Raw genomic sequence first — 22,596 nt, 5'->3', positions numbered from 1 at the left:
TGAATTCCACCATTCTGTCTTCCAGGTCACTTATCCATTCTTCTGCCTCAGTTATTCTGCTATTGATTCCTTCTAGTGTCTTTTTCGTTTCAGTTATTTATTGTTCATCCCTGTTTTTTTGTCTTTAATTCTTCTAGGTCTTTGTTAAACATTTCTTGCATCTTCTCGATCTTTGCCTCCATTCTTTTTCCGAGGTCCTGGATCATCTTCACTATCATTATTCTGAATTCTTTTTCTGGAAGGTTGCCTACCTCCACTTCATTTAGTTGTTTTTTCTGGGGTTTTATCTTGTTCCTTCATCTGGTACAAAGTCCTCTGCCTTTTCATTTTGTCTATCTTTTTGTGAATGTGGTTTTCCTTCCACAGGCTGCAGAACTGTAGTTCTTCTTGCTTCTGCTGTCTGCCCTCTCAGTAGCAATTATTCTTAATGATAAAGTATTGGGGAGTGTATACTTCAGAGGAGCTTAGATACAGATATTCTCATAGTGCCTTATGCACATTAGGTACTCAGTAACTGTTGAATGAATGAATGCATACAAGCTAACCTGCCGACCCTGGGTTAGAGTTTGTTCTGAAGAACAGAACTTTAATAGAGGAGGTACTATGTAAGAGAACCCATTAGATTAAGAATCCAAAAACATGGGTTTTAATTCTAACTCTGTTCTTCATTTAACTTTGTAATTTTGGACAGGCCATCCTACTCTTCCAAGTTTTAATTGGAATTTCTCAAATATAAAATGAAAGACTTGAGCAAAAATAATTAGACGATCTTTAAGGTTTTCCCACTTACAGTTACTGTACAATATCTTAACTGACCTTATTTACCCTCTCCACATTCATGAACCCCTTCCCTCCCTCTTTAAAGCAAACCACCTTATCTCCACATCACAATGTCCACTCCTGTGCTCTTTAGAACTCCTCCACCTGTCTGCTCCCACCAGTTGAGTCATTGCCTTCCAAGAGCCAATTGTATTTATCCCTAAAGTGTTTATGCTAGTTTTACTCATTGTTGCATTTATGTTATTTAATTTAATGTTATATTAACCGATGAAATCTGAGTATAAAATAGTCTTTTCTATGATAACTAGTTTCATAAAGTTGAGTTTCTAAAAAAAAAAAACTACTGAATTAGATTTAAGTGAGATAGCTGAAAAGATGAGGGGTTGTGTAGAAACCTAGGAGGATTCTGAACTTAGATTACTTTGCAAAATTCTGAATTCTCTCACTTCTTTGAAGACATTGATACCGAATATTTCAGTTTCAGCTGATACTGAATATTTCAGTTTCAGCTTCAGGCGGTGCAATAATGACTAAATCCAGCTATAAGCCCCATACTCAGAGAAAAAGCCTTCCTACACGAAATAGCTAATGAATGTACTTTGTGTACATTGTACACAATGTACTTGTGTTGAAATAAAAGATTACCTCTTTTTATGATTCTCCACTTGAAAAAATCAGCTTCTTTGGTTAGTAGACCAAGATCCTATGAGGGAAGAGGCCTTTTACTGTTCTGTGATCTCTATAACATTGTAGGCCTTTTAAAAAATAAGTAGTAATCATCCTGTTTTAGGTCATATTAGTACTTTTTATTTGTAAGGTTTCTTTTTATATGAGATCTATGTTAAATACTTTTCTCTATATCTCATTAAAACCCAATTTTTATTCTGTTTCCTTCACAGAACATCCAGAAGATCCTTGGCCTTGCCCCTTCACGAGCCGCCACCAAGCAGGCAGGTGGATTTCTTGGCCCTCCACCTCCTTCTGGGAAGTTCTCTTGAATTTAAGAAGAACCCTATAATTCCTGTCATTCTTTTTAGACACTCAAATAAGACCGGCAACTATTTTGTAGCAAGAGCCATAGGCAGCCTTAGCACTTGGGCCACTTTCTAATTTTGAGTTATTTCTAGGTTTTTTGGGATATGATTCGAATGAGAATGGCACTCAACAAACATGATAGTGCTTTTGGTCACAGATTAATTTTTTTTAAACAAGTGTTTTGATTAGATAAGCACAGGTGATGTTTATGTAATGAGAAACAAATTCTTATTTTGCTTACACAAATATTTCTGTGGGATCAACTTTCAAGTATGTGCTGTGTGCCATGTACCATGGAAGTTGGCTCTCTATGAGCATTTAGAGATCTGGAAGAAAAATTTAGTTTATGTAACTCTTATTTGGAACAATTTGTTGTGTGTTTTTTTCAACCCAAATATATGACCTGAGATCAATAAAAGAGGCCAAAATTTTAGCTATTTCATCTACAAGGAGAGACGTGTTTTGTTTTGCCGTATTTCTAGATACATATTTTTAGTAATATGAACATAAGGGTAAACATTGGCGAGGAAGGGGCAATGCTGTTTTTGTTTTTTCTCGCCCGTCCTCCCTACCCTGGAGCAATGTTTAAATGTAATATTTTATCATACTTGCTTCATATGCTCAAAATACAGAGTTGCCCTGTTATAGGAATTCTAAAACATGAGAGGAAAAGAAGGTAATAACTCACAGGAGTATAAAAATGAGTGTCCTCAGCAGTTTCCTTCATACTCTAGTACAATCTGTTGGATTCTTGGGAAGGCACTCAGTCCTCCCCTCGAGGCAAGGTTATGGTTATTTGTGGTTAATCTTGCAGAGCTTCCTTGTAGTCACAGTGGCCTTTGGTTCCTGACCTGCTCCTTTGTAAAGGATGAGGGGATGTTTATACCATGATCTTTCCCCCCGAATCCATGGAATTAGAAATCTTATGTGGAGTGATAACTCTAGTACTAAATGTTTACTTTTATCAGTAGTGTCCTTAGATGCATGTATTCTACCAGTGAGAAAGGTACATTATTTGCAAAGTAACAACTGTTAAACCAACAGCAAACTTTTCAATGGCATCAAGTCCAGAAGACAGTGGGATAATATTTTGAAAGCTGGAGAAAATAATTATCAACCTAGAATTTTATGTACAGCTAAACCAGAAGTTTGGGAGCAAAACTGGGGAAAATATTTTCAGAGCTACAAAATCCAAGATAGTTGAATTATTAAAGGATACATTTCAGGGACGGGAAAGAATACCAGGGGGAAGTTGTGGGATCTAAGAAACGATGGTCAACACAGAAATTGATAAAATATATGGATAAATTTAAATATTTTATGGATTATCTAGTTTAAGGATTATCTCAAGACAACCCCACAAATTAATTACTGTTCCTGCCCTCATTTAACAGATGAAGAAACTGAGGCAAGAGAGGTTAACTAACTTGCTCAGCATCCCTTAGCTAGTGAGTGGCAGAGTTAGGATTCGAACCCAAGCAGTTTAAAGCTATGTAGTCCAGGCTCTCAAATGCTATGTTGTATTATAACATCCCAATATAGCATGTGGTGAGTCTCTTCCCATCTCTTTCCCTTATCTCCTCAGCTAGAATATATGAGCTCTAAAGTTGAGGCTTTGTCTTTTTTGGTTGTTGTTCTTGTTTCCTCAAAGCCATCACATGGGTGGGAGGGAGCACAGCAGGAGCTCATTGAAAGCAGATGAAATGGAACAGAAATCTCTATTGCAAGGTTACCTTTATCAGAAAAGATGCCTGATAATGGATAGTGATAACTTCTAATGGTCTTTTCTCCATGTCATTAACTGTTCCAGGCAAAATAAAAATTAAAAGGGTGATAAAGAAGGAAATGATGATCACGATAACAATGATGAGAAAATGATGGAATATCTAAAATAAAGCATAAAGAGAGAAGAAACCACACTCAAAATTCTGCTGTTACCTTGTAAAGTGAAAATATATAGTTCATCCTCCCATCAGCCCTCTTAGGTTTTGAAGTTGGTGCTTTCTAATCAGATTTCTAATGGATGTTGAGGTTTTCATAAACTATATTTCAGTGGAAGAGGGTAAATAAGAGGGAGAACTGAAAAAGGAGAAGGAAGGAGGAGAGAGAACATCTATTCACCCTATTCCTAAAAGGACACAATAGCAAGGATGAGTGCAGAGGAAACAGAGCTATCACATCACAAGAATGTAAATTCAAGGAGATACTAAGGGCTACTATAGCCTCACAGTTAGCTTTTTAATTTACTTGCCCTGAAAAATTTTCAAGACTAGTCATTTGGATGACTCTAAATCCAGACCATCACTGAATTAGTGGAGATGACATTTCAAGCCAGAGAAGCCTCTGAACAGCTCTCAAAACAGGTGATTTGGCTACTTTGCTTATGTAAAGGATAGATTGTCCCCGTCCTAGTTAAAAAAAAAAAATCAAGCATTATTAATATTTACATTAGGCTACTCAGGTTGTGCTCATAATATACTTAGTAGTAAACTTTTTAAAAATGCAGGTAAACCTAAATTTATTAACAGATAAGACTTCAAAATCTAAGCCAGTTTGAAACCTGGAAAGCAAACGAGTGTACTCATATGCCTTTGACCAGTTTGTGGTTCCTCTTCTCTCATTTGTAAATTCTCTTCAGTTTGTTTAGTAATTTAAAATGACATCAGTGTGTTGATGAGCATCCAGAATTTTCCCTTACATCCAAATCAAAACCATTTTGTCACAGGCTAGTGTGTAGTAGGGTTTTTTCAACATAACTTAAACTTATATTGTGTATTTCAGTCCTGCCCTTCAATACAAGTAAAAGCACCATATACTTTCTCCTTTTTTGGATTAATTCTGCTTAAGTTACAGTCTTTTATTTTCTTTGAATTTACTTCTTGCTTTGAGTTTTAAAGCTTTTTAGAATGGAGAAAAACCTCAAAAATAAATGAAAGTTAAAAAGATGTATAAAGAACACCCAGATACTGATTATTCATCTTCAGCAATTAATTAATGGCCAATCTTATGTCTACCCCTTCTTGCTTCTATTCCTCTTATATTATTCTAAAGCAAATCCTAGGCATTGTATCTTTTACTCATAAACGTTTCAGGGCTTTAAAGAATATCTATATCTCTCTATATATGTCTCAATACCATTTTCACACTTTAAAAAATCGACAATTCCTTGATAGGATAATTGTCTATAGATGTCAGAATTTTTTACAGTTTTTTTTGAATCAGTTGGTTGACAAGCGTTGTAAACCTCTTCTAATCTATTATCGTGGTTCTCAAACTAGAATACATCAGAATCACCTAGAAGCCTTAAAACACAGACTGCTGGGCCCTACTGCAGAGTTTCTGATAAGACTGCAGTGTAGCTTGAGAACTTGCACTTCTAACAAATTCCAGGGTGATGCTGATGTTGGCTGGTTTGCAGTCCACTCACATTTTAGTTCCCCACCATCTCTCTTTCATTTCTCCCCTTGTTATTTATTTGTTGAAGAAACTGCATTGTTTCCCCTGTAGGGTTTCCCTCAGTTTGAAATCTGCTGATTGCATGCCTGTTTTACACACTGTTGGTTGTCTCTTTTTGTAATGTTAGCTTTTGCTAATCACTAATCACTAATTACTAATAATTAGGGATTGAAAAATTATGATACTCTACTATCTCTTCATTTATTAGGTAAAAATACCTCTATAGGTAGAAGCATCCCTTCATATACCGTTTGGTTACCCAGTGTTAAATTTTATAGGAAAGGCAGACTAAATGCGTGATTATCTGGTTTTCAAAATAATGAGCTGTTCACTCTAATGCTCCAGGGGTGAACAATGTGTGTGATTAGCAGTTCATAGGTTTAAACATACTTGATTCATTTCAGTTCACTGAAGTTATTTTTCTTGCGGATGCTCAAATTGTCCTATTTTTGGCCAGTGAGAGGCTCTTTAAGCTGACTCCTGGGACTGTTTGACATGACCCTAGTTTTCATTGGTGGCATCCTTGCTAAGTGATATGACAAGATGTTCCAGGGCCACCTCATATTTCCTGCCTGACCAGAAGGCAACACTTTCTTCAAGGAGGCCTGATTATTTTTACTGGGGAATGGTATTTGGAGACTGCAGTCAGAGCATAAAGATGCTCGTTGAGACTGGGTTAGTAGGTTTCTAGGCCCTTTTTGTGGACTAAGATAGGTAATACGTTTTGTTGTTGTTTTAAGGTAAAATGCATCATGTGTTTATACCAGTACTCTATGCCCCTCTTAAATTCCGAGCTACAGAGTTTTTCCTTAATTTCTTTAACCTGTGTCTCTTTTAATTCTCATGCTAAGAATTCCAGTTTTATTGCCAGAAATGATGGAATATCATATACTTAGTCTTTAGCATAATCCCACAATATCCACCCCAAAGTCCCAGAATATCAATACCAACATTACTACCAACAATATAATTACTAAAAATAATTGAAGTTTTTTGGGGGGGAGAGTGGGGGGAGGTTCTTTAAAATACATCCCACTCCAGGTATACAGTCAGATTACAGAAATTTCAGATTATCTGGAATAGTTTCTTTTTTTTTTTTTTTTAATGAAAATACCCTAACAGATATTTCAAAATACACTCATTATGGAGACTCACGTTGACACAGGAACAATGACAATACTGAATTGACAGTGCAGTTGTTTTGTTTTGTTTTTGGGGTACGCGGGCCTCTCACTGTTGTGGCCTCTCCCGTTGCGGAGCACAGGCTCCGGACGCGCAGCCTCAGCGGCCATGGCTCACGGGCCCAGCCGCTCCGCGGCACGTGGGATCTTCCCGGACCGGGGCACGAACCCGTGTCCCCTGCATCGGCAGGCGGACTCTCAACCACTGCGCCACCAGGGAAGCCCTGGAATAGTTTCTTTTTTGAGTTTCTCATTCATGTCCTCATTTCTGTCCCCTTAATTTCCCTGAAGTAGCCTCCCAGGTAGTCTCCTTTACTCTGGTCTCTCCTGGCTCATCATCCATCCTGTAAAGTCAATAATCTTTCTAAAATATAAATCTACTTGTGTTGATCCTCCAAGGAAAGTTGTCCACCGGCTTCCAGTAACCTGTAAGTAAATGTAAACTATTTAGCATAGAAAATCATCCTAGTCTGCATCTCCAGCCTCTCCCACTCCTAGGATCTACCCTTCTCCCATCCCTGTCTCGCATACATCCTAGGCTCTAGTCAAGCAAATTTATTTTTTAAATTCTGCATTTTTCACATTTTTAGACTTTATTACCTTTGTTTTCTCTGCCTGAAATATTCTTCCTCTTATTTGCCTGATTTTCTCATGTTTCCTTCCAACTCAACTCAAGCATCTCCTCCTCCTAAAGGTTTTCTCTGACCTTTACGTGTTAGGTTTCTTTTCCCTGTATCTGTTTGAGCTTTTCATATGAGTCATTTATTAAAAATGGGCAGATCTCTTAACTTTCTAAGCCTCAATGGCCTCATCTGGAAAATGGGATGAACACTCCAGTTAAAACTGTCATATCCAACATCACTCATCTGTGTCTTCAGCTAGATTCTCTTAGTTCCCTCTGAAAATCCTGCTGCCTGCTGCCCACAGCACACTGGACACTCTCAGCCGCACGTATGCACTTTAGCTCTTACCAGGGAATTGTATAACGTTACTTGTTTTACTTGTTAATTTTAATTATGTACTCTAAGTATTGTGTAAATTAATGAAATATGAATGCAAAAAAGAGAATTGTGTCCATGAAAACTAATTTGAATGGTTTGGAATGACTCAATAAAAGCAAATTGCTAAAAATAATTGCTTTGACTTACATATGGGTAAAATAACAGAGACTGAAAAAAGTAATAAAAGTTTAGAAAGATTCAGTACTCATATTCATTCTTAGTGTTTTAGTTCATACTTCACTTTAAAGAAATCAAAACTGGAAATCAGAGGTGATACATTTTCGTCTTAAAAACATTTTATTTTAGGGCTTCCCTGGTGGCGCAGTGGTTGAGAGTCCGCCTGTTGATGCAGGGGACGCAGGTTAGTGCCCTGGTCCGGGAGGATTCCACATACCGCAGAGCGGCTGTGCCCGTGAGCCATGGCCGCTGAGCCTGTGTGTCCGGAGCCTGTGCTCCGCAACGGGAGAGGCCACAACAGTGAGAGGCCGCATACCACAAAAAAAACCCCACAACATTTTATTTTAGGAAAGCATTGCCACAAAACATGGAATTTTCATCATCACAAGTTCTGTTTAGAGACTTCCCTGGCGGTCCAGTGGTTAAGACTCCATGCTTGCACTGCAGGGCACGCGGGTTCAATCCCTGGTTGTGGAACTGTGATCCCGCATGCTGCGTGGCATGGCCAAAAAATAAGATTAAATAAATAAAATTTTAAAACTCTGTTTTTAAACAGTCTTTGAAATCTTTGAGTTGCAAATGTTTGATTCTGTTGTTTTATTGCTATAAACTATGCATGGAAAACAAAGAGTTCTTTGCAATGAATGAGGCAGTCATGGTGAATCAAACAAACGAGATACATTATGGGTTTAGTGTATACAAAAAAAGAAAAAAGGGACTTCGCTGGTGGCGCAGTGGTTAAGAATCCGCCTGCCAAAGTAGGGGACACGGGTTTGAGCCCTGGTCTGGGAAGACCCCACGTGCCGCGGAGCAACTAAGCCCGTGCGCCACAACTACTGAGCCTGCGCTCTAGAGCCCACAAGCCACAACTACTGAAGCCCGCATGCCTGGGGCCCATGCTCTGCAACAAGAGAAGCCACCGCAATGAGAAGCCCACGCACCACAACGAAGAGTAGCCCCCGCTCGCCGCAACTAGAGAAAGCCCGCGCGCAGCAACGAAGACCCAAAGCAGCCAAAAATAAATTTATTAAAAGAAAAACGAGACTCAAAAAAATAGGCTCATATTCAGGGAAAAAGCCTACATCAGAAGTGAATAGGTATATATTTGTTATAAGTTAGAAGTGTCTGAAGTACATACAAACATTTTTTCATGATTCTGTAATTAACTTTTTAGGTTAACCTACAAATTACTGGTTCTAGTCACATCAGCAACACGGATATTTCCCTCATAGTGTTTTGGATGGATTATATAAAGCAATTGACATTATGCCTGGCATATTGAAAGCATTTGATCTTCAAACACAGCAGTCCTATAAAGTAGATAGGATATCTTTTTATTGTCCTGATTTTCTATGTGACAGATCAGGTTCTGAAATGTTGTGATGTGTCCAAGATCACAGCAAGTGGCAGAACCAGGAAGAGCCTTAGGCCCCAGGGTCCATGCTCTTTCCACTAGAGCATCCGGTAGGCTGACTCCATTGGGTCTACAATATAAGACAGCTGAGCTGGAATCCTGTCTGGACTTGTTACCCTTTATGCAAAATGTCTTCATGTAAGGCAAGCTGGGGTTCCCAGGGAGTATCATTTAAGTGACTATCACTGTCTCTTTTCCCTCTCTTTTTAAAAAACTTCCCCACATTCCTGTTTCACCATCTGAATGGTATATATTAACATGACTTTGTGAATCTTAGAAGAAAATTTTAAATTATTAAATCAGGAAATTGTCCACCTGTCACAAATGAATATGGAAGAGGATAAACATAAGTCTACTAAGAGATGATGTTTTTTAATTTCAAAATTGCTTTTTTTAATTTTTATTTTTCAAACTTACTTTACTGAAGTATAGTTGATTTACAATGTGTTAATTTCTGCTGTACAGCAAAATGATTCAGTTATACAAATATATGTTCTTTTTCATATTTTCCATTATGGCTTATCACAGAGATGACTTTTTTTTTAATCTTTGAGTCTTTAATTTATTTTATTTTTGGCTGCGTTGGGTCTTCGTTGCAATGCATGATCTTATCATTGTGGTGGCTTCTCTTGTTGCGGAGCACCGGCTCTAGGAGCGCGGGCTTCAGTAGTTGTGGCACGCAGGCTCAGTAGTTGTGGCTCACGGGCTCTAGAGCACAGGCTCAGTAGTTGTGGCGCACGGGCTTAGTTGCTCCGTGGCATGTGGGATCTTCCCGGACCAGGGCTCGAACCCGTGTCTCCTGCATTGGCAGGTGGATTCTTAACCACTGTGCCACCAGGGAAGTCCCAAGACAATTATATTCTATATGTGAAGAATGTGTGCATTCTCAAGGCTTAAAATGGAATTCAATCTGTAAACTATTATAAGAGAAAGTCCCTGTAAATATGGGCAGGAAAAGGATTCTGAATAATTTTTTTCCTCTTTTTGTGTGGATGGTTTTCTGGTTCCTCATTGAAAGAAAAGTGTAATAGATGTATTATTGTATCCAGGAAAAAAGTTGTATGAGTGTTTATTTTTAATGTAGTTCTAGAAGATGGAGTAAGAGCTGGCTACTCCCTAAAGACATTTTCTTTTACTCCTGGTGGATGTATCAAAGCATGGAGTACCGCTAATGATGAAACTAAGCCAAAGCAACAGCCTGGCAGCTGGATGACATGGGGATGAGAGGGGAGTGAGGGACCCCAAATGGGTTCCCAAGGGCTCCCTCCTTTGGGAATCCTGGAGATGGGGGAAGAGGATCTAGTTGCTTTTCTCCTTCACCAACAGTTCTCTGGGGAAGGAAATTTGGATATGGAGGCGGCTTTAGTGGCACCCAGGCTTGGCTTTAAGCAAATTGTGAGGTAGGCAGTTTCTCTCAGCTTCTCCTCCTCCTTTAGCAACCATTCCATTCCTCCCACTCCTCTTTATCCCTTCACCTGTGCCGTCCCTCGTGCATCCATCTCAGGAGGTGCATTCGTCTCACTTGGTGTGTGCCTGTCTCTTTAAATTTTCACCCAGATCACAACTGGCCAACACCCTCTGTGGCTTCTCAGCTGCTTTGGGAGTATTGCTAAGAAGCTCCTCCCAGGAAATTTACAGGTTCTTTAAATCTTTTCCCCAGGGCCAGCTTCCTGGGTTTCAAAATCCCCCTTTTCTTTGATAAATGACTACCCAATTAAGAGTGAATTTTGATGGCAGCCTTCATGGGGACAACATCTGGACCTGGTGTAGTGAGAAGAAATGTGCTTTGGATTTGCACAGACCTGGATTCCCATCCCAGGTCCTCCAGGCGGGGAGATCTACAACCTTTCTGAGCTAGTTGCCTCATCTACACAAAGGATGATAAAAAGGTCTCGCAAACTCCGCCCCGGAAGGCCCGGCTCCTTTCCTGGAGGCCCCTTAACTCTAGTCCAGCGGCGCCACGCCCCTCAGCCCGTAGCTAGCTCTGCCTCCCCGCGGCCCCGCCCCTCCCACGGCTCCCGCCCCTTCAGCGGCCCCCGCCCCTCCCCGCCTCCCCTTAACCTAGGGCACGACCCTGCGCCCGTCCCCCATGTTCCTCCGAGCGGGTCCGGCCGGGCTCTCTCCGCTTCGCCACACTCTCCGGCCTGTTCTGGTCGCCGCCATGAGCACTGGCACCTTCATCGTGTCTCAGCCTCTCAATTACCGCGGCGGGGCCCGCGTGGATCCTGTGGACACCTCCGGCACCGAGAAGGCGTTCGAGCCAGCAACCGGTAACGGGACGGAGACCGGGCGGCAGGACCGGGACGGCGGGGCGGGGAACGAGGCGGGGACCGGGGTGGGGGCGAGGGTCGGGCGCGGATTGACTCTCCCCCGCCCCAGGAGTGAACCTAGTCTACCTCCCTGAACCTTCATGTAGTGCATTCAGCAGACGTTTACTGAGCACAGGTAAGTGACAGTGTAGAGTATAAAGTTGTATGTGTAGGCAGCTAACGGTGCTGTGCAAACTTGAAAGCATGTGGACCGGACACGAAGGGGGTCGTAGGAAACTGGACAGGCTGGTGAGTTGCTCGACGGGGTCATGGGTAGTTTTACAACGGCCTGAACAGAGAGTCCACAAAGCCCCGGTGGGTGAGGTGGAGTCTTCGTTAATTTTATTAAATTTTAAGGTTAGGACTGCAGTAATGTCTTCAACCGTGCACGTAGCAGAGGAGTTCTAGAAGGACGAGGTGAAAAGAAACACTTGTGCCAAAATGGGGGAACGCGCACAGAGGTTTCTAGTTAGCGTGAATGAGGACTTTGTTGCCATCCCCTTATGTTAAAATATTTCCGATCATGAACCAGAACTGGGAAAGGGAAAAAAAAATCCTGCTTTTATCCCGTGTTTAATGTGTGCCCAGCACTGTGCCAGGCCCTCAGTTTGCCCTGCGAGCTCCATAGATCACAAAGCAAATGAGGAATAGGTTTTTTGTTTTGGTTTTGCTTTGTGTTTGTTTTGCTGGGTGTTATGGGATATTTATGAGGAGAAAAATGTAAATGTTTGTGCAAACCAAGTGGTATGTAGCCAGAGGGATAAAACTGGATTTCAAGAGACTGGAGAATTTACATTTGACCAATAACACCAAACCACAGAGCAGGAAGGGGCCACAGACACCATCAGGCTCTTCTTTAGGTAGGAGGAAACAGCCTCTTGACCCCCACCCCTATAATGATACAAAAGAAAGAAAAATTGCTCTTTATTTTAATTGCCTACAGTGTGTGTGATCCTTAAGCACTGCCTTTACCAGTTGGCTACTTAAATTTGTAACAAATAGCAGGTTTGTGAAATCTCTGGAAAAAGCAGAGTCCCAAGTGTTCTTGTGGGAGGGGAGAAGAAACTGCTGACTTGACATCTTAAAGAATTCTTTTTAGTAGAGTCAGTCACAACGCTTGGGATTTGGGTCTAGAAAAACTGATCATTTCATATTTTGCCCAGGATAGGGAATAAGACTGAAATAAGAAAATGAGGGACTGTTTGTCTTTCCCCCATATTTGAGAAAAAAATTTTCTTGCTTTTAGGAATATCTTTTCTCGATATTCTGTTTATTAACCATATTCATCAACTATCAGTATTATATGACTTGTATAGAACATAAACCAGTGATTTAAAATCAGAGTTCATAACTCAGGAGACAGAGTACTTTGATTTTGTAAGACCTCTGGGATTCTCAAACATAGTTAAGGAGCATTGTGAAATCATTGATTGGAGGTTAATGTTAGTAAACCCAAATGTAAAATAGAGGAGGGCAGGGGTTCTTACCTTGAAGTTGATGGTGTGCTAGGCAAGGGACATGTTCTCTCTATAACTCTGTGATACGGTTCAGTACATTTTTCTGGACAGAAGTCTGCAATTTTTATTAGATCTTGAAAAGGTCAGCTGCTGGTATAAGGGTAGTCACTAAATCAAACCATACTTTAAAACGAGAAGAGGATCAATAAAAGGAAAATTGGATACACAATACTTTATTTAAAATGTGTGGCAACCAATTGAGATAACACTGACTTTCCCTGTATTTCTAGGGCGAGTGATAGCTACTTTCACGTGTTCAGGAGAAAAGGAAGTAAATTTAGCGGTTCAAGATGCAAAGGCTGCCTTTAAAATATGGAGTCAAAAATCTGGCATGGAACGTTGCCGAATCCTTTTGGAGGCTGCCAGGATAATAAGGGTATGTTTTAATTTAATGTCTTCCAGAAAAGTCCTCTTGCACTGTTCTGTGAGTTCTTTATGATGCTTTGCAGTTAGACCTTGATGCGCTATTAGGTGATACCTTTTTGATGAAGTAGGAAGACATTTCCATATGCTCACCTTGGTATGTACAACAAGCTTTCCATCAGTGATTTCATTCTGGCTCTTGGCTCCTTGTGACATCTCCCTCGGCAGGTTTTCTTTTCCGTCTTTCTTTTTTTTGCGGTACGTGGACCTCTACACTGCTGTGGCCTCTCCCGTTGCAGAGCACAGGCTCCGGACGCGCAGGCTCAGCGGCCATGGCTCACGGGCCCAGCCGCTCTGTGGCATGTGGGATCTTCCTAGACCGGGGCACGAACCCGTGTCCCCTGCATCGGCAGGCAGACTCTCAACCACTGCGCCACCAGGGAAGCCCTTCTTTTCCTTCTTTGTTGGAGTGATAATGTATCCTTTGTAGCTTGTCTCCTTTTCATTTTACTATGTATACTTGTTTCCTTTTTACTTTTTCCTCTGATGACTCTTAAGTTCACTTTTCGTTTTCAGGTTTATTTTCTACCTTAGCTGCCTGGAAGCTTTCATAGATTCATCAGTGTTCCCTTCTTAAGAAATAAAGTTTAGCTTTTTACAGTCTTAAAGAGCAAAAGTACTAGATTGTCATTACAGAAAATTAGAAAATTCAGAGGATATACACCAAAATGTAAGTCAAGGATATCTCTCAGTGTAGGACTGTGATGATTTTTCTTTTCCTCATCAGTGTGTTATGTCAGAAACTGAGGGTCTAAGAGTTACCCTACTTGCAAGGTTATATGTGTGTTCTGACAAGAGACATGAAGCTTTCTGGATTAGGGAAAGGGTTTATTACAGCACCCAGATGCTGTACCCAGAGCAATACTTTAGCACTAGTTTTCTGAGTCCCAGTCCCCATGGGGTGATGCAGTGAGAGGCAGATGTTAACCCTGTTGCATGCAGTGGTTGCACCACAGGAGAGGAACCCTAAAATTATGAGACTCAGCTTATATGGGGGCTGCACCTCTGCCCATTCTCTTCTCTGGAGAGAGGTTACTCATTAAGCAGATCTCATAAGGGGGGAAGGTGTCATTAGGTTTACTACCCTGGAATATAAGCAGATGTCTCCAGGAACAGGAAGGAGAGAGCTTTATATCTCCACATCGCTCCAGTGACCTCTATCTTTTGGGAGACCCTGTCTCTGCCTTCTAAGGCCTTTGTTTTTCAGTCAGCTTGTCAGTGTCCTTTGCTCAGAAAGCCTGGACCATGCAGTAGTGTAAAAATATTCCTGGAGAATTTTCTCCCAACAAGGTATTTTCTGCTATTAAAATTTATTTTTTATTTGATAGATTAAAAGTGGTAACTCAAAGCTGATAATTTATTATTCTGATTTGTCTCTCACGTTTTCCTTGTGCATAAGCATTTGGGTTGTAATATCTTCTTAAGAACCGGCTCCTTTATCATTATAAAATTACTTTTTAAATCCTGAATAATATCTACATTTTTTTTTGCTCTGAAATGGACTATCTGATATTAATTTTCTTTTCCTTTAAACTCCCCATTCCATTTTCTTTAATATCTTATAAAATATTTTTACATATTACAGTCAAAAATATATTACTATATTTCTCTAAAGCTCTTGTCTGATGATCATACCCTGGATCTGCCTTTACCCAAAACTATTCCGTAACTAAACAAATCCCACCCTCTGACCACAGCCTACAGTTATAGCTCTCAGTTGTTTCTCGTAGTGATTTTTCTAGTTAATCGTGATCTGCAGTTCTTTGCCCCTTCCATTTTTAAACTATGCACAATTATCTTTTATAAGATAAAAATATTTGATATTTTCCTACATTTTTAGCATTTCTAGTGCTTTTCATTCCTTTGGGTAGGCCCAAATTTCCATCTGTTACCATATTTTTTTTTCTGCTTGAAGAAATTTCTTTAGCATTTTTTATAGTGCAGGTTTGCTGGAGATGTTCTTTCAGGTTTTGTATGTCTGAAAGTCTTTATTTTGCTTTCCTTTTTAAAAGAATTCTAGGTAGATAATTCTAGGTTGACAGTTTTTTCTTTCAGTACTTTAAAGATGTTGCACCGCTGTCGTCTCGCTTGTGTTGTTTCAGAAGAGAAGCCTGCTTTCATTCTTATTTTTGTTCCTCTGTTTTTAATGTTTTTTCCCCCTTTGGCTGCTTTTAAGATTTTTCTTCTTACCACTAGTTTTAAGCAATTTCATTATATCTTCCTTTTTTTTAAATTTAATTATTTTTTTATGCAGCAGGTTCTTATTAGTTATCTATTTTATACATATTAGTGTATATATGTCAATCCCAGTCTCCCAGTTCATTCCACCACCCCCCGCTTGTCCGCTTGGTGTCCGTATGTTTGTTCTCTACATCTGTGTCTCTATTTCTGCCTTGCAGACTGGTTCATCTGTACCAATTTTCTAGATTCCACATACATGTGTTAATATATGATATTTATTTTTCTCTTTCTGACTTCATTCTGTATGGCAGTCTATGTCCATCCACATCTCTACAGTGACCCAATTTCATTCCTTTTTATGGCTGAGTAATATTCCACTGTATATGTGTACTACATCTTCTTTATCCATTCATCTGTCGATGGGCATTTAGGTTGCTTCTATGACCTGGCTATTGTAAATAGTGCTGCAGTGAACATTGGGGTGCATCATTATGGCTTTTGATGCAGTTTTCTTTATATTTCTTTTGTTTGGAGTTTATTGATCTTGAATCTGTACACTTACAGTTTAGTTAAATTTGAAAAATATTGGCTATTATTTCTTCAGATATTTTTTTTCTGCCCCCTTTTATATCTCCTCTTCTTCAGAGCCTCCAATTACATATATGTTGGGCTGCTTGAAACTATTCTACAGTTCACTGATGCTTTGTTCATTTTTTCCACAATTTTTTTCCTCTATGTGTTTTATTTTGGGTAATTTCCATTGTTATGCCTAAAGTTCATCTATCTTTTCTTCTATAGTGTCTAATCTGCTATTAATCCCATCCAGTGTATTTTTCATCTCTAGAAGTTCAACATGAGTCTTTTTTGTTGTTGCTCCACGTTGCTCCCTAACATGCTCATGTTTTCCTCTGCCTTCTTGAGCACATGGAACATAGTTATAATAACATTTTATATCCCTGTCTACTAATTCTGTCATCTCTCAATTCTGGTTCTGTTTCTATTGATTGTTTTTTTTCCTCCTGGTTAGGCATTATATAACATTCCTACATTTTGCATGTCTGGTAATTTATTACCAGTAGACATTGTGAATTGTATGTTGTTGGATGTCGAATATTCTTGTACTTTAAAAAATATTAATGAACTTTGTTCTGGGACACAGTGAAGTTACTGGGGATCAATTTGATCCTTGCAAGGCTTGCTTCTGTGCTTTGTTAGGTATGACCAGAGAAGCTAATTTTGCCCCACTACTGAATACCTTTTTGAATACCTAGCTTGATGCTCTGTGTATTAGTGAGGTTTTTCTCACTGTGGCTGGTGGGAACATGAACTATTCCTGGCCCTGTGTGAGTTTGGGGGATTTTTTTCACCTTTTTGGTTAGTTTTTTTCCTGGCCTTGGGTAGTGTCCTCACAACTGACCAGTTCTCAGATGAAGACTTAAGAGGGATCTCTGGGGTTCTCCTGTGCAGCTCTCTTCTGTCCCATACTCAGCCTGCAGACTGTAGCCATCACATACTCCCTGAACTCCCAACCTGTTTCCTCAACTCAGAGTATCTGTTGGGCCCCACCTAAGTTCCTCCTCCCTGCTCTGTGATGAACTCTTTCCAGGCAGTAGGCAAGAATACGTGTAGGGCTCACCTCTTTTGTTTCCCTCTCTCAGGGATCACTGTCCTGAGCTGTCTGTCCAGTGTCTGAAAATTGTTGTTTCATGTATTTTACCTGGTCTTTTTAGTTGCTTAAGGTGGAGGCTAAATCTGGTCCCTGTAACTCCACCTTAGCTGGGAGCGCATTGACTCCTAGTGTAGTGAATGTTTTTTAGTATATTTATTGGTCTTATGTTTCCTTTTTCACTTTGAATCTTTTGATGCTTTTTATCAGATTATAAAGATCTTAATGGTAGGCCCCAATCATTTCTTAGTTGGAGTGTTCTTATGAAAGTAGCTATCGTTTGGCTTTCAAAGGAGAGAGAAAATGTGTTTTAAAACTGTGATAACACATTTACATATAAAAAGATTGTGTATATAGATTATGCACTTGCCTTCAGTGACTGCTTTGCTCAGCTCTGCCTCTTAAAGCAATCAGGGGCTCAGGCTTGTCAAGGTTTAGTGGGCACGTCTTTGCTCAGGTGGTTCTCTTATAAAAGCTAAACACTGAGCTTGCTGAGAGGTTTGAAGTGAAGGAGAGAGGTGAGTCTCCTGCCCTTTGCTTCTTCTCTTTCATCCCAGAGGACCCCTGGTTAGGTCACATGTGAAGCAGGGTGGTGGAGAGGATGACAGGGGTAGATAGGAAGTACATGTTTCCCAAGAAATACTTAACAGCAGTACATTGTCATGGTGGACAGTTTTGTTTTGTGATGGCTCTTGTAGTAGTAGGGGCAGGAAACTTATATTGTTTTCCCCTTCTCCCTCTGCTCTCCTTATTCTGGGAGGGTAAGCGAATACCATTTCCCTGAAAGCAATATTAAGTATCAGTAGAGATCCACTTGGACTCTTTGATAGTTTTCGTCAGGGACTTTTTTTGATGATCCTTGAAGGTATGTTGAAAGATCTCATAATGGCTTTTTATTTTATTTTTTAAATTTTTGGCTGCGTTGAGTCTTCATTGGTGTGCGTGGGCTTTCTCTAGTTGTGGCGAGCGGGGGCTACTCTTTGTTGCGGTGCATGGGCTTCTCATTGAGGTGGCTTCTCTTGTTGCAGAGCATGGACTCTAGCTGCGCGGGCTTCAGTAGCTATGGCACGTGGGCTCGGTAGTTGTCACTCATGGGCTTAGTTGCTCTGCGGCATGTGGGATCTTCCCGGACCAGGGCTCAAACCCATGTCCCCTGCATTGGCAGGCAGATTCTTAACCACTGAACCACCAGGGAAATCCCTCATAATGGCTTTTTAGAAATAACCTTTTTTGTGAGGGTAGAGAATGCTGGAATAAGATAAGAAAAATCTCAAAAGGCCAGCCAATAAATTGAATTTTCTCTTTGAGTTCAAACCTTGAAACAGTCCTCAAAGCTAATTGCCTGTCCGTTGTTTACCAAAGTAATAATAATAAAACTTCCTTTCTTAGTAAATATTCCAAGGCTTTTCAGCAATAGTCACAGATTACTTCCTGTCTGTCCACTCTTGTATTAATGTGGAAGACAACAGCATTTCACTTTTGCCAGTTTAATATTTCTTCATGTGTTTGAAGTGTAATATACTGATTCATCAGTGTATTCATGCTGATGAGTGAACCAGTACCTACTTCCTCTTTAGGGACTAGTTGCCTTCTTGCATTCTAGAAATGTAGTTTAAGTCACTTACGGTTGATCATGCCTTTTGAAAATGTGTTTCATGTTGATCATACTCAACAGATCCAAGAAGGGGAATAACTTACACGTAGTTAAAAACTGTTACATCAGAACTGATGCTTGTTGTCCTTCTAGGTACCCTCTTTCCAGTATCAGTAACTTGGGAAACAAGTTAATTGTTAAAAAGTCGTTTTGGTGAGTGTAGAATCAGAGAAAGAGAAGGTAAATTGCTGGTTTAAAAGGCAATTTATTTTAGACTGTGTTGAATGTAAACAAATTATCCTTTCTGAAGGAACATGTCTATTCAGTAATTGCAGAATTTATTTAGAAGTTACTAACTTCCTTTTTTATGTTTTTTGATTTTGTTTTTTCTTGGTTTTTTGGCTGTGAGGCATGTGGGATCTTAGCTCCCTGACCAGGGATCAAACCCGCACCCCCTGCATTGGAAGGCAAAATCTTAACCTTGAAGGCAGAGACTGGACCTATCCTTTTTTTCTTAGGCAATCATTCTGCATTTGTTACTGTCTCCAGTTCACTTAGTTGTTGTTCTGGGGTTTTATCCTGTTCCTTCATCTGGAACATATTTCTCTGCCATCTCATTTTGTCTAACTTTCTGTGTTTGTGGTCTCTGTTCTGCAGGCTTCAGGGTTGTAGTTACTATTGCTTCTGGTGTTGTCCCCTCGTGTAGGAGGCTGGTCTAGAGGCTTGTGCAGACTTCCTGGTGGGAGGGACTGGTGCCTGCCCACTGGTGGGTGGATCTGGGCTTTGTCCCTCTGGTGGGCAGGGCCATGTCAAGGGGTGTGTTTCGAGGTCGTTGTGGGCTCAGGAAGACTTTAGGTAGCCTGTCTGCTGATGCGTGGGGCTGTGTGCCCACCCTGTTGGTTGTTTGGCCTGAGGCATCCCAGCACTGGAGCCTATAGGCTGTTGGGTGGGGCCAGGTCTTGGTGTCAAAATGGCGGCCTACAGGAGAGATCATGCCAATGAGCACTCCCCAGTACCTCTGCCACTAGTGTCCTTGTCCCCACAGTGAGCCACAGCCACCCTCCGCCTCCCCAGGAGACCCTCCAAGACCAGCAGGTAGGTCTGGCCTAGGCTCCTATGAAGTCTCGGCTTTTTCCCTGGGTCCTGGTGTGCGTGAGACCTTGCGTCTGCCCTCCAAGAGTGGAGTTTCTATTTCTCCCAGTCCTGTGGAGTTCCTGCAATCAAGCCCTGCTGGTATTCAAAGCCAAGTGCTCTGGGGGCTCCTCCTCCCGATGCCAGACCTCCAGGCTGAGGAGCCTGACATGGGGCTCAGAACTCTCACTCCTCTGGGAGAGCCTCTGCAATATAATTATTTTCCAGTTTGTGGGTCTCCCACCTGGCGGGCGTGGGATTTGATTAGATTGCGAGTGTCCCCCTCCTACCATCTTATTGTGGCTTCTTCTTTGTCTTTGGATGTAGGATATCTCTTTTGGTAGGTTCCAGTCTTTTTTGTCAATGGTTATTCAGTAGTTAGTTGTGATTTTGGTGTTTTCATGAGAGGAGGTGAGCTCAAGTAATTCTACTCTGCCATGTGTGGAATTCAACAAATATGGAATGAATGAATCAAAGCACTTTATACCTCTGGTCTTTGTAGAAACAGAACATGTCCAAATATCATTATCAAACTGTCTTTTCATGTATTTCATACTGATTTTCATATTCCTCCTTCCATCTTTTCTGAGATTTGTACTCAATCTTGATAGAGTTTGTGTTAATTAGATGCTTGTGTTAATTTCTGTTGCTATTTCATTTTGCTTCTGGTAAGCCTTACTGATTACCAGTTTTAGTAAGAGAATGCATCTTCTTGTCAATTATTTGATTCATCTTTTATGTATGTTTAGATTTTGACCACAATGTTTATTTTAAATTGGATCCATAATAGCAAATATCTGTTTCTTACATATTCAATATTTTGATCTCCTTTAGGGGCATTATTTAGCTTTTCTTTTTAGGTCTAATTTCCCAAACTTTTTCCTTCATCCCTGGACTCTCTTACCTCTAAGTTGTATAAACTACATCTGGAAACAGTATTAGAAAAGAACATTGATGAGTACTAAGCATTAGAAAATAATTGTCTTGTGATTATCTTATGATTTTAACATGCTGCATTTCTTTGGGTGAATTAAAGCCGTGGGTATATAACCTTTTAAATGCCGATTGTGTGTTTGGCTGTTTTGTACAGTTTTCCTAAGTAAGAACTGTTTGTTCTTACTCTATACATGCACATGTATCTATACATATTTATACAGATGTACATATATAATATTTATTTCTCAAAACATTCCTTTTCTAATTGATCTTGAAATGAGGTGTTGGTCTTGTATCTGTGACAGTTACTTGATGGGGAGAACAGGGTACTGTTTAGCAATAAGTTTTATTTCTCTTCCAAATGTCCCATTGCCATTCCTTCTGTTTTCATTGAAAGTGAAAGCTGTTTCTATTTTTAAAAGTTGGGCAATGTATTCTGGTTTGACTGTTGAATGTGTTGAGGTGTATGGTAATTTGTTTTAAATCTGGTCTTCTGTTTCACCCAAAGGATCGGAAGGATGAAATTGCCACTGTGGAGACCATCAACAACGGCAAGTCCATCTTTGAGGCCCGCTGGGACATTGACACTTCCTGGCAGTGCCTGGAGTACTATGCAGGCTTAGCGGGATCCATGGCCGGTAAGCCCTCACCTGGCCTTCTGTGACCAGCTGACAAGGAGGCAGGAGAGCAGAGTCTGGGGGGTCAGGGTACAGATTTTGGAATTAAGACAGGCCTGGGTTAAAATCCTGGGCTTATCACTCTCTACTTCAGTGACATTGAGAACTACTTTATCTTTCTTTATTTAAACTGGAGATGGTAATCTCTATCTTCTTGGTTATTATAAGGATTAAATGAGATGATGTATGTAAAGCACCTAGCCTCATACCTGAGCTGTAGAACAGGTTGTGGAAAAACCAATTCTTGCAAGAGTCAGTAAGTACATCATATTTATTAGTTTTACCTACTTAGCAGAAAATTTTCTTTGTCTAGGAAGTGTACATCAGTTTACATGTCAGCTGCTTTAGCAGGGCCCATGAGGGCTGTGGGGAGCCGGAAGTCTGAGGTTTCAGGGTCCTCAGACTCTTCAGCTGCTGAGTCTTTCCCCATTTCTGTTTCATTTCATCTAAGTTATGTAGTGGATGCTTGGTTAATTTATAGAGGGTTATATTGAGTTGAACGAACATGGTTTTGAAGGATAGAAAGGACTATTTACGTGAAAAGAACATGCAGAAGCAGTGTAAGAATGACTAGAATGAACAAAAGAACAGAGGTGGCATGAGCCCAGTGGCTGGGGCCTGGGAGGGGGCTGGTCTGACAAGTCCAGAGTGAGTCCAGGTGCTGGTGGAGTCTTGGGACAAGCGGTACTGCACTCTTCTCTACCCTCTTTTTCCCCTCAGGCGAACACATCCAGCTCCCCGGCGGATCCTTTGGTTACACCAGAAGGGAACCACTAGGGGTGTGTGTCGGAATAGGAGCGTGGAACTACCCCTTTCAGATCGCCTGCTGGAAGTCGGCTCCAGCTCTGGCTTGTGGTAAGAATGGATTATTCCTCTACATGTGAGCCACCCTTTTTCCCAGGACACGGTTTCACCCCTGCCCTACCCCTTAGGGAGCTTTGAGGTTATACACACAGACCGTGTCTACATTATTCCCATTTTTATTTAATTTATTTTTGTTTATGGGAAGGAAGAAAGTTAATTTTGGTCTCGGAGGTCTTTCTTTTTTAAACTGTCAAATGAATTAGATTTGTGCTACTTGTAAGTTCTCTTCCTTTATGGACAAGAATTCTGGACAT

General features: G+C 40.6%; 2 protein-coding genes across 4 annotated transcripts in view; both read left to right on the top strand.

The window, feature by feature from the left end:
* Positions 1-7,654, top strand: part of TMCO1 (transmembrane and coiled-coil domains 1) — a 52,033-nt gene extending 44,379 nt beyond the window's left edge. For 2 of the 3 annotated variants that reach the window (XM_032633075.1, XM_032632909.1), the window contains one exon: positions 1,680-4,771. In XM_032633075.1, the coding sequence (XP_032488966.1) occupies positions 1,680-1,778 (99 nt within the window). In that variant the 3' untranslated portion in view covers positions 1,779-4,771. Of the gene's footprint in view, positions 1-1,679 lie in introns of all 3 variants that reach the window. The other variant, XM_032632987.1, reaches the window with a different exon arrangement.
* Positions 7,655-10,984: 3,330 nt separating this feature from the next.
* Positions 10,985-22,596, top strand: part of ALDH9A1 (aldehyde dehydrogenase 9 family member A1) — a 28,574-nt gene continuing 16,962 nt past the window's right edge. Inside the window, exons 1-4 of the mRNA XM_032632787.1 lie at positions 10,985-11,314; positions 13,101-13,246; positions 21,310-21,439; positions 22,199-22,333. Of these exons, the coding sequence (XP_032488678.1) occupies positions 11,134-11,314; positions 13,101-13,246; positions 21,310-21,439; positions 22,199-22,333 (592 nt within the window). The 5' untranslated portion in view covers positions 10,985-11,133. The remainder of the gene's footprint in view (positions 11,315-13,100; positions 13,247-21,309; positions 21,440-22,198; positions 22,334-22,596) is intronic.

Source organism: Phocoena sinus, chromosome 1 (genome assembly GCF_008692025.1).
Source record: "Phocoena sinus isolate mPhoSin1 chromosome 1, mPhoSin1.pri, whole genome shotgun sequence".
Taxonomy (NCBI): domain Eukaryota; kingdom Metazoa; phylum Chordata; class Mammalia; order Artiodactyla; family Phocoenidae; genus Phocoena; species Phocoena sinus.
This window is presented reverse-complemented; position numbering and strand designations above follow the sequence as displayed.